The 12,601-nt window shown below is 39.6% G+C and overlaps 1 protein-coding gene across 5 annotated transcripts in view; it reads right to left on the bottom strand.

Annotated features, from left to right (window-relative positions):
- Positions 1-487: 487 nt before the first annotated feature.
- Positions 488-12,601, bottom strand: part of PDE9A (phosphodiesterase 9A) — a 58,818-nt gene continuing 46,704 nt past the window's right edge. For 4 of the 5 annotated variants that reach the window (XM_063181360.1, XM_063181373.1, XM_063181379.1 and 1 more), the window contains 8 exons: positions 10,925-11,029; positions 9,010-9,092; positions 7,369-7,618; positions 4,916-5,029; positions 4,184-4,288; positions 3,295-3,423; positions 2,999-3,094; positions 488-1,445 (listed from right to left, as the gene is read on the bottom strand). In XM_063181360.1, the coding sequence (XP_063037430.1) occupies positions 1,395-1,445; positions 2,999-3,094; positions 3,295-3,423; positions 4,184-4,288; positions 4,916-5,029; positions 7,369-7,618; positions 9,010-9,092; positions 10,925-11,029 (933 nt within the window). In that variant the 3' untranslated portion in view covers positions 488-1,394. The remainder of the gene's footprint in view (positions 1,446-2,998; positions 3,095-3,294; positions 3,424-4,183; positions 4,289-4,915; positions 5,030-7,368; positions 7,619-9,009; positions 9,093-10,924; positions 11,030-12,601) is intronic. The other variant, XM_063181366.1, reaches the window with a different exon arrangement.

The raw sequence follows: 12,601 nt of genomic DNA, 5'->3' as shown, positions 1-12,601 counted from the left end.
GGGAGGAGCCGATTGAATCTACTTTAATAAAAGAGCCCCTTTGGGGGTTCTCTCCCAAATTTGCTCTGAACCAGGACAGACTGCCAGTGTGGGAGATCCCTGCTCCCACACCATTTTAGGGCCTGAAACCCTCAGAAAAAACCACTTTTTCCAGCTAGGAGAGACCAGGTGAGCAGCATGGCTGTGGCTTGATTCCTGTGGGATTTATTCCAGCCTTCCCTTTGGTGAGGTGGTGCCCAGGAATCAATCCCAGCACTGTCTGCTCTCACTGCCGCAACACCTGGGCACAGCTTGGCTCCCAACCAGCACTAAACCATCCATGGAACTGCAGCTTTCCATAATGTAGCACAGGAATAATCGCAAGGCTTCTCCTCCAAGGAAAACCATCCCTCCCCTCCCCAAGCCCCTTCCCTTGTACTCATTATTGGTGGTCTCTCATGGACTCTTCTCATGTGAACACATACACAAAATGAAACAATAACACCCATTTCTGTAGAAGAATATATTATTTAGCAGATCGGTTTAAAAGTTAAAAAAAAAAAATCTGTACATCTTTGAAGGTGTCTCTTGTTGGTTTTTTTTTTGCATCAACAAGGATAAAAATGTGTTTGCACCGAGGTTTTTTCAGCTTTGTGCTCCCTTCTTTGCCCATGCTGAAGGATCCCATGGTGTCCAGCTGTACCAGGCCACAAAGCCACCCTGCAAACTCACTAAGGTTTCTTCTGATTTCTTCTAATGTAGAAAAAAAACCAAAAAGAAAATTGCATCCACTATGTTGGGCTTCTGAATGTACTGTGAACACTATAAAATTCAGAGAATAATGAGGAGAAATGTGTCATCAGGGCCTACCAAGCAAACAAAAATGCATGCCTGGACCCTTGTCAGTGTATAAGCATCTGGTGAGCTATGCTGTAATTAGCATCCTGCTGTACACATACAGAGAGTATCTTGACTAAAACAACCCCTGGTGCCAGGGGACCATGTCCCAGAAAAGGCTCCTTGGCTAAACTCTGATTTGTCTCTACAGACTGTGGGCAGCTGGGTCACCAGGAAGACAGATCTGCTGAAGGATGGAGCTGTGCTGCAGCCTGAGCAGTGTCCACGAGGAGAATCCTGCCAGGAGGCTGTGGTGGGAATTCAGAGCCTGGGGAATCCTGCCAGGAGGTTGTGGTGGGAATTCAGAGCCTGTAGAGGGAATTCAGGAGTCTGGGAGCCCGCGGTGTCCGACGGCAGCAGCATCTCTGTGAGGAGGCTGCAGGCTGTGGGTCCATCTCTCCCTGCATGGTCCCACTTGGATTTTGATGTAGCCACCACCTCTGCTTGGCTAATGGAGCATTTCTCAAAGCAGGGCAGCCTCACGGCTCGTGGTTTATTTGTTCAAAGGCTGTTTCCTCTCACTTTTCGGTACTGCCCGTGGTCAAACCTTCACTTTTCTGTTTCTGCAGCTGGAATGAAGAGCAGAGCAGGATTAATCCCCCTGACTCACACTCACAGTGCTGCTGTGAGTCCCACACTGAGCTTCCCACAAGGCATCTGCAACATTTCCCGGGAAATAATAGGCAGCAGCTTGGAATATTGGAGTTTTATGCAAACAGCTCTGGATGAATGTCCTGGGCAAGCAGAACTCAGTCTTTCTCATCAGCTATTGTACCAGGCTCTCAGATTATTAATTAGGTCCTCTTGTTTCAGAATATTTCTGGATTCAAGCAGCTCCTATTTTTTAAGGCCTCTTACAGTGCCAATACACTGCAATAAAAGCTCCATCAGTTTGTATAAAAATGCTGTTTTGACAGATTCTGTAAACCAGAAGTAAAATCTCAGCTCAACTTGAAAGATGAATAAAACTCAGAAAGTCTGGCAGTTGTATTTGAGTTCTTTTGCCCTAGTTTGACAAATGCTCCTGTCTAAATGGAAAAGTGCCCAAAAGGCTTTGTTCTCCTTTAAAATTTAGTGCCCTCAGAGCCTGTGCTCTTTGATCAACCAGCCTCAGTACTTGAAGTGCTGAGGGGCTTTTTCACCAGAGCACTTGGGAGGAGATGGGAGCTACAGCAAAGCCTCAGTTCCACTCATGGATGATCAAGTGGAGGAACCTTCATTACCCACATATCAAACAATCAGCACAACTGCTGCTCCAGGGCACTTCCCACCTTATTTTAATGATGGAGTGGCTGAGAGTAGCCTGCCTACATGGTGAATTTTTTCATGTCAGAAACTCGCTACTCTGTAATGCCATTAGGGCAGGTTTTATAGTGGATGTTGGCAGGGAAAAGAGGCACTGGAAGAAGTGTGCAAGGAAGGAGTGCAGGGCCATTGTCACAGGCTGCAGGGAGCTGGACCAGCACTCTGGCTGCTGCCCTGGGCACTGCTCTCTGCCCTGCCAGGCTCCTGAGGCAATGCAGACCTGCTGAGAGGCAGCAAATGTGGTTACCTGGAATTCCCACCTCCCCTGAGCCCTACAAAATGAGAGATGCTCTGTACATTGAAGTCCCCAATGGGTGATTAAAGGGCTTCCCTGGTTGTGTGTTTAATCCTCCTGGCTTTGCATGACTGAGTGATTCCTCATAAAACACCAAGCACATCCTTGATGACATACAGGTGACTGGAAGTTCCTTCCCAGAAAATAAACTCATGCACTGGTGCTGCAAACTTGAGCTGCCCAATCCTAGAGCATTTTACTGCAGTGTAACCCAAGCAAACTCCTTCCCAAGGGAGGGCAGATCCCTCCAGGGAGATCTGTGCTCCCTTCAGGGGTTATCCCTGGGTTCTGTGCTTTGCAAGCAGCTCTTGTCCTGTGTCCATACTTGTGTGGTTCCTGGTGAACTCTGCAAGGACTTGTGGCACACACCTCTCTCCAGGCAGGTGTAGTGAATGTGTTTCTCAGGATAATGATTATGCCATGAGCAATCCCACTGTTTCAGAATTGAGCTGCAGCTTAATTATAATGTTTGGTTTATTCAATCATAATGTTTGCAGTATCAAGGACCTAATTGGAGATTACCTCTTTCATAGCATCATCTATCTGTTTTAACCCCTCATAGTGGTCCCTGGATTCCCACAGAGGCTGGAGCATCACCTCCTCCACTTCTGGGAACAGCTAGGTGGGAACAAGAGAAAGACTTGTATCAGCATTTCCTTTTGCATTCCTCAACTTGCTGCAGCATCATTTAACCGTACATGTTGGAAACGGGGTGTGGAAGGTACATCCCCACTTCCCTGGGTAACCAAACCCCTGGTGGGGCAAACACTGCAGCTCTGCTCTCCCCCTGTCTGGTTTCTGGCCCTGGGTGACTTTACCTTGGTCACTGTCTCGAACATGGGGATGAGGACAAACTTGAGGAATCCGATCTGTGCTGTGGGTTTGGTCACTTTGTCGCGGTCCATGAACGGCGCCACCGGGAGCCCCTCGGACTTTTCTCGGTCGCTCTGGAGCAATCAGAGAAACAACCCAGAGATAACAAACCCAGAGATAAAAAACCCAGAGATAACAAATATTAATCCTGCCTAGCAGGCTGTGAGGAGAGCAATGCAGCAAGCAGATGAGCAGCCCTCAGATGCTGATCACAGAGGTGTAGGCAGCACAGAACAGGGATGTGCTGCCCTCAGGGCAATGTCTCTGCTTTGTGTGGAGCAGCATCTGAATGAACTCTGTTCAGTTATTTCTGCTCAGCACCAGCATCAAAGTGTTCACCTCCAGGCTTGCAGGGTGGCTGGCTCCTTTTGCAAACCCACTGGACTTGTGAGGTAAAATATTTCAGAGCATTCAGAAAGCTGGTAATGGCCCTTGCTGCTCTGAAAGAGATGGAATAGTTCTGTGATTTCCTCATTGTTCTCCAGAGAGTGATTATTTTCAGGTATTCAAAGAGAAATTATATCTCATTCTTTACTAATGATTAAAAGAGAAAATCAGTTGCATTCACTTGCTTACTGAGCAGGTTCTTTTGCTGGCATCCTTCTCTGACTTTGTGTAATAGAAGCTTCGCATGGAATCACAGAATGGTTTGGATTGGAAAAATCTTAAAGATCATCCAGTTCTAACCCCCTGCCATGGGCAGGGAAACTTCCACTAAACCAGAGAGTTCAGAGGTAGAGCCAGACTGGGCTGTCAAACAGTGAAGCACCTGTGGGGTTTGGAAATAGCAGAAAATTGTGAAATTTTGCAGTTGCATCTCTCCCTCTCTCTTACCTGCATAAAATACTCCTCCAGCAAGCAATCTACCCAGGGCTCTGCCACCTCCATTGGGCGGACTTCGTTGGAGATGTCACAGCATTTTATCAGCACCATCTTCAGCTGAAAGAGGAAAACAATTCAATGCTGCACTCCTAAAGCCAGCCCTTTCCCCCCTTTCCACAACCCCTGTCCTTGCAATGCACTGGGAGCCAAAGCTTTCAACCAGAAAGGACAATTTCAGGACTTAACCAGAGGTCTTAAATGATCTGGATCCATTTTCCCTCTCTCAGCTGCTCTGTGTAAATATTTTATCCCCTCTCTGGGATGTGTCACAGTGGGATGTGCATTTATCTGCTGCAGGAAGAGATTCAGTCACAAGTGACCATTAAGGTTTTTGTGGAAGACTCAGAGGCAGCTGGGAAAAGATTTCTCTGGAAATCAAACACAGCTGCACTGGGGAATAGAGGAGACTAAAGGTTTTACTCATGGATTTTTTTGTAAAGGATGGTAAAAATTTGTGGCCTAATAGAGTAAATTTTTTTTTATTTTCCTGATGAGACTCCAGGATTCCTAAAGCTGGAAAAATCTATTTAATATAGAGCACTTCCAAATTGTAATTATTTTTTGGTGTGGGATGGATTTTTTTTTTATAATACATATTGAATATCAGTTTTTCAACAGACAAAAGTTAATCTACGAGCTTTCACTCCATGCACAGAAAAATAACAATCCACAAAACCTCCTTACACAGGTCATGTGTTCTTCATTTGTGTAATCAAAGTTTTCCATTTTTTCCTTGAAAGAGTCCAGTATTTCTGCATGTCTCGCCATGTCTGTAGCCAGGATTAACGTAATTATCCCCTAGCAAAGAAAACATGGTCACATATTAACTTGACATTCCTTACAAGGTCTGCTAAAGCCAAGCAGGGCCTGTCTTGCACACAAAATGCCTCAGATGCACTGAATTGCTCATGCTGGAAGGGGAAGTTTCTGACTTGGAACTGCCAAGGAAATAGGAAGAGGGTTATAAGGAGCTCGTGGTACATGAGGATCATGGTTTTATGGGATATTCCAGAGACACTGAGGTTTTTCCTTTCTCATTGACTAATTGTAGAAAAGTAAACTGTACAGCAGGATGTTGAAAGCCACACTGTGGCTGCCAGGATCCACTTTCCTCTCCTTGGAAGGCACTGTGGGTTTTGCTGCTGACTCGTCGAGGCCCTGAGACAGAAATCAGGATGTGGATGCCAGCTGTGCCCATTCTCTTTGGATTAAGGGCTTTGAAACATTTGGATGAGGACAAGGAGCTCTGTATCCTCCTTCTGTGCAGTTTATGAAGGGAAAACATGTGGTTAATTTAAAGTTGTGGGTTTTCATACAGAACAGTCCATTTTGGGCCCGTGCCAGTTTCCCACACACTGGCAGAATCAGGAAGTCCAACCAGCCTTTATTCTGCTTCTTCACTGGGGGTGTAAGGAAGGTGTGGAAATTAAGACTGAATTTTGGCCCTTAGAGCCCTGATGGGAATTGTAACATTGTTCAGTGCCTCAGAGATAACTGTGATGACTCTCAGTGCACCAGGGCCTCTTCCAACAGTACAAGTGCTCTGCTGCTGCAAATCTTTTCCCCTTTTGAAGCCCCTCTTAAAATTAATACAGTGTGCCTGTAAAGCACAAACTTCTGCCCTGAGAGCTTAATCCTTCCCCAGTCAGAGCTAATTGGCTCCTCCAACAATCTAAACATCTACCCTCAAAATGTCTTAGGCTTTAATAGTCAGGATGCACTCATTATTCCTCAGCAACTCATTCCAGGGAGTGCTGCTGTGGAAATTTTCCAAAAATCCCTCTCGGATCCTGTCACTGTGATGTTTTATGAAAAATCCCTCCACCAGGATTTCTTCTCCTGACAAGATAAGAAGCCTCAGCTTCTCCAAGTTTTGCTCCTCTGGAATGTGTTTTGGAAAATTGTTTACCCACCATGTGAATTGTTTTTAATTAATGGCCAATCACAGCCAACTGTGTCAGACTCTGAGTCTGTCACGAGTTTCTGTTATTCATACTTTGCTAGCCTTCTGATGTATCCTTTCTCTTTCTTTAGAATAGTTTTAGTATATAATTTTCATAGAATAGAATAGAATAGAAATTTATAAAATATTAATATATATAAAATAATATAAATATATCTAAAATAATATAATCATACAATATGCAATATAAATAAATAGTATTATATAAATAAATAGAAAGAAATAACATTATATAAATAAATATAGATAATATATAAAAATAATATAATATAATATAATATAATATAATATAATATAATATAATATAATATAATATAATATAATATAATATAATATAATATATAATAAATATAAATATAAATTTGTAAAATATAAATATATAAAAATATATAAAATAATATAAAAATACTATACGTATATAATATATAATATAAATAAATAATATTATATAAATAGATATAAATAAATAATATATAAATAATAAAATAAAAATATTATAAAGATAGTATACATAATAGAATATAATAAGATAATATATAAATGATATAATATAATATAATATAATATAATATAATATAATATAATATAATAATAAATAATCATATAATATAAATATATAAAATTAGAAATTAATAGAAAAATAATAGTTATATAATATATAAATAAATAATATATAAATAGTAAAAATTATATAAAAATATAAATATTATTAATATTATAAAATATTATATAAATATAATATAATATCAATATAATGTAATATATATAATGTAATGTAATGTAAATGTAATGTAATGTAAATGTAATATAATATAATATAATATAATATAATATAATATAATATAATATAATATAATATAATATAATATAATATAATATAATATAATATAATATAATATAATATAATATAATATAATATAATATAATATAATATAATATAATATAATATAATATAATATAATATAATATAATATATCAACCATCTAAGAACTTGGACTCAGATTCTTACTTCTCACCTCATCCTGGGGACCCTCAAAACCCCACAACAAGAACCTCCCAGGTGTGAGGGGCTTTTTCAGCCCTGCCCTCCAGGGAGGACAAATCCCTCCCATTGCAGAGCAGGGAATTCTGTGCGTGTTTATAACCTCAGGAAAGGCGTGTCCAGCATTCCTACCTGTCTTATCTGCTTGAACTGGTCCTGGTCCACGTTGGAGAAGATGTTGAACTCGGGCTGGGAGATGATCTGGAAGGCCACGGCGCAGTGGTGGTTCTCCAGAGGGGAGATGTCGTTGTAGCGCACGGCCAGCTCCGTCCGCGCGTTGATCTGGTAGCTGAGGGCAGGGACACCCTGAGCAAAACCTCCCAGACACCCCCAGCTGCTCCAAACCACCTGCTTGCACTCTTTTCTGTGCTTATTCAATGAGCTGCAGATTTGGGGGTTTTTGGGTTGTTAGTATGAAGTCAGATTTTCACAGAAAATAGATATTTAATATAATCTCAGGCATTGATTCGCTTCAGTGGGTGAATACCAATAAAGATTACAATATATAAAATATATTATAAAACAAAATTATAAATATATAATATATAATATTATATATATAATATATAATATATATTATATAATATATATAATATAATATATAATATATATAATATAATATAATATATGATATATAATATATAATATATAATATATTATATGTAATATGTAATATGTAGTATATAATATGTAATGTATAATGTATAATATATAATATATATAATATAATATAATATATGATATATAATATATAATATATAATATATTATATGTAATATGTAATATGTAGTATATAATATGTAATGTATAATGTATAATATATAATATGTAATATATTATATATTATATATTATATATTATATATTATATATTATATATTATATATTATATATTATATATTATATATTATATTATATTTAAAATATATATAATATAAATATAATATATAAAATAATATATAAAATGCCAAAATACCAATTAAAAAAAAAACCAAAAAGTTTTTATTCCTTTTTAAAATTTTGCCACATTTCTAGTTTTAAATGTCTAGTTTAAATTTCTAGTTTAATATTTTGCCACATTTCTGGTTTAAAATGATGTAGAACAAATCCAGAAGGAACTGGTTTTGGTTTTTTTGATTTTGAACAAATCAAAAACTGTTTTGACATTTTTCCCCCTCTAAAAAACCATCTAAACTGTTTTTTTTTGTTTTGACGTAGAACAAAACCAGAATTGAGCTGTTTAATTCAACCCCTACTAATGGCAGATGAAGAGATTCTCACTGATCCCAATCAGAACTGGGTTCTGCCTTTATTTATTGAGTGGTTACAAATAAATCAGATTCTCTCTCTTTCACATGCACACAGAAGTGTCTGTGGGTCAATAGCAATAATTTCCTCACATGAAAATAAACAGAGTAAAGTACACTTTGTGATTTATAATGATGAAATAAAGTGTAAGCTAAATCCCCCTTTGAATTTTAGTGTAATTATTCCATTATAATTTATAGCTCTGTTACGAGCTGTAAAATATTTCATCTTGTTTTCTCAGGAGTTAGGGGGGAAAGTACTTGAATAGAAATCTGAAAAAAGAAACATTTTTCTTCCAGAACCAGCTGGCAAATCCCAAACAGACCTGAGCTCTGTTTTGGCTCATGTGAGTGACCGGCAGGGTCTTGGGAAAAAGGTCAGGCTGTGAGAATGAAAAGGTGATCTACCAAAAATTGTTACCTTCCAAGGGATTTTAATTGAAGATAAAGCAAGAGACCAGACTCACGTGTTGTTATAGCCTGGATGGTCCAAATCATGGCACACTGCTGCAGTCATGAGAATCAAAATGTCAATTTGGGAAAATTTCTCCTGTAAAATACAAAACATGAATGTAGTATTATGATTTCTACTTCCCCTATCTCTGTAAATCAAAAGAAATAAAGAAACCAGACATGTTTACTTTTTAGAGAAATGCAAATCTGAGCAAAACGAAGCATTTTTCCTTAGATGAGTTTACTTCAGTCAAGAGAGAGAAATCTGCCTTCCCTTCCAGTAAAAGTGACTCAGATTTGCCTTTGTTGCATGAAATAACAGCAGCTCAGAGGAGGCAATTTCCTTGAAACTTGCTATTACTGCAGAGATGATATAAAAGCTCTGAGACATCAGTACAGTCTCTTAGAAGTCATTTGAGCACCCTGATTAGGTAAAGGGAGGGCTGGAAGATGGCTCTGTTGCCACTGCATTCTGCATTAAATAAAGTTAGGAAAAGAGCAAGAAAAATTAAATAGTGTGTTCCCACAGCTTTTGAACAGCATGGACTTACGTTAAAGCACATTTTGCTTCACACTGCTAATGGCAAGAAAACAGAATGAGGCCAGTAACTGATTTGTGTAACTATAGAGAAAAAGGAGGTTTTTTAAGTGAAAAAAACCAGTTTTGTAAAGAAATGAAATGAATATATAAGTGCAGGTTATCCAGACAGTGAAATTAATTGATTCATATAGTTTTGGACAAAATAAAGGTCAAATGTGCATCCTGCATATAATACGTGCCAGGCTGCAGGACAAGCACAGATAAAATCACACATTTGGAGGAAACCTTTTGTGGGAACATTTTGTGCCCCAAAGAACAAACCCACAGACCATAACTCAGTAAGGGTTTGTCTGTCATTCCTAAATGTTTCACTCCATCTGAGTACAAACTGTGGACATCCAGGAGGTGAAGTTACCTCCCCAGCAACCTCAGAAAGCTGTGCAGGTGCTGCGGGTCAGGAATGGAAATGCAACACCTCTCCTTGTGTGCCTGGGTGTCAGATTAAGTAAAGGTTACCCCTAGAGTTGGGGTACCTGAGAAGTGTTTAAAAACTTTTATTCTCTCTTCAGTCTCATATGAGTGAAACAATACAGATGTTATAATTCACAGCATCACCATCACCATCTTGTCCTCCATCTTCTGCTGTGATGGTGACACTGTTGGATTGGTTTAGAGTAGAGACAGACTGTCTAACATAGGTGACAGGTATTGTAAAGTTATTGTAAATAAAGTACATGTAGTTTTTAGTATAAAAAGATGTCGGGATTCAGGACATCCCTCTGGCTGTCCTGAATTGCTTGAACCCCTGCCAGGGGGCTCAGAGACCTTGGCACAGAGCTCAAGACACCTGTAACTGTGATTACAACCCATGGAAAAAATTACCAACCTTATATGAGGATCTGCAAGCCATTAAAGTCTAAGTCAAATAATAGTTTGTCACGGGATGAAAAATATTTTTTTTTTGAGGTTTTTAGAATAGGGGTTCAGGAGGCAAGATGGAGGAATCTGGGCATGTCCTGTCCTCCTCCTTTTTCTTGGCCTCCATCATCTACTGTGATGTTGGCACTTTTGGATTGGTTTCAGGTAGAAGCTCACTGTCTAACATAGGTGATAGGTACTGGGAAGCTATTGTAAATAAAGTACATGTAGTTCTTAGTATAAAAAGACAACATCACCCCAAGGCAGTCAGTGTGCCATGAACCAACCTGCTGGACAGATCTCAGCAGGTTGGAGAAAGAATGTGATAGACAACAAAAAATAAACAACCTTGAGAACCAGAGCCAAGGAATTCTGCCTTCTTTGATCTCAGGGCTGGGAAAAAGAGACTTTCTAACACCTCGGGGTCATCTCAACACCAGAGCCCTCATAAAGCCACGGAGGGGCTGTACCTGGAGGCTGCAGAGCGAGATCATGCTGTACATCATCTGGGTGACGCAGAAGCAGTGCCGGAAATTGTGGAAGGGGTTGTTCCTGTAATTGTCGTGGATGCACAGCTGCAGAGAGAGGGAATGGAGCTGTCAGAGGTGGCAGAGCTCTTTGCCAAGCATGGGAAATCCTTAAAGGAGTCCTATAGTGAAATAGGGGTCTCCTCAAGCCAGGTCTTATGAGCTCTTGGAGATCTATATCACACCCGAGATAGCTCAGCTACCTCAGATGGCATAAAATCAGCAGGATGGCTTCTGTGGCAGTGTTGGAAACAGAAAAGTTTTAATAAAAGGCAAAATAGCAAAGCTCTTTACAGAGTAAAACCGAGCCAGGTGGAAGAAGCTCTTGCTCCTGGTAAAACACCTCACAAAAGCCATCAGTTTCTTTGTTCTCTTCTTTTTCTAGTAAATTGCTAGGGTCAGACTTTTTGGCTCCTGTCCAATTGGCTCTCCTTAAGTTTGAGGTGAAGTCCCCCAAGTCCTATGAGGTGTCTTTTTATCTAATTGAGGAAAGAAACTTCTGGGCTCTTTTCCTTTCTGAGGAGACAAAGGATAGTTTTGTCACTCATCAAGAAGGGGCACATTCCTATACTATGGGGCCCAGGATTATTCTCTGCTAGGACAGAGTAACAGCACAGGGCCTCTGACACTTTCTGCCTTCCTGGGTGCCATTTGTGTTATAATACATACTATTATATTGGCTTTTTGAAAATATTAAAATAGATTCTATATGTGTGGTGTTAAAGTAACTTAGTTATAAAAATATATCTTTTATTTCTGTTGTCAATTAAGATTAGACATAGTAGTGAAATAGCTGATGTAAGTATGAAATAGTGATGAAATAGTGAAATAGAGATGTAAGTATGCTTGTGTTAAAATGCCTGCTTGGATGGGATAACACCCAATGAACACAGGATGAGGACACCTGTACAGATATTCCAATTATCAGCACTCACTGTCTGAAGACAGTGTGGACCAAGGCCCAAAACTGGAGGTGATAAAAAAGGACTAAAACCACAGCCAAGGAATGTGCATGCTCACAAAAGGTGGATCCCAAGGAGGAGATGTGCTAAACAATTCTTGGAACATGTAAACTAGTTTGGGAGAATGTTTACTATGCATAAGGATTCATGAATATGCAAATAGCTGATGTAATTAAAAGGTATTTAAGGGGTATCCCCAAGATAACAATGTGCTCTTAGCTGAGTGCCAAAATGCACCCATAATAAACTTTGGTCTGTGGTCTTTGTCTCCTATTGTTCTTTATTAAATTCTTTATTTTCACAGGAGAGCGAAGGTGTTTTTCACATTTGTGTGTTCCAAGAATTCACCAGCAGGTACAGCTCACAGAAAATCCCCTCTCATGCCAGCCAGCAATGGGCAAACATCCCAGCACAGCTGCATCTCTGTCCTCTGCTCTCACCCTGAATTTGTATTTCAAACCTTGCAGTGGCTAAAGGGGGACTGTAAAGTGGTCAGAGCCCACCCCTGTCCCCCTCTCCTGCTGAATACAAACTGCAGCTCTGATACCTTGAGGGCTGAAATGTGGCTGTCACGTCATTTCCCAGTGCTCAGAGGTGGCACTTTGGGACGTGTTGCTTGGCACAGGGAGGATGTGAGTGCACAGCAGGCTGGAGCACA

Source organism: Melospiza melodia, chromosome 2, assembly GCF_035770615.1.
Source record: "Melospiza melodia melodia isolate bMelMel2 chromosome 2, bMelMel2.pri, whole genome shotgun sequence".
NCBI classification, from domain to species: Eukaryota; Metazoa; Chordata; class Aves; order Passeriformes; family Passerellidae; genus Melospiza; species Melospiza melodia.
The sequence above is the reverse complement of the archived record's forward strand: the minus strand, read 5'-3'. Positions and strand labels throughout refer to the sequence as shown.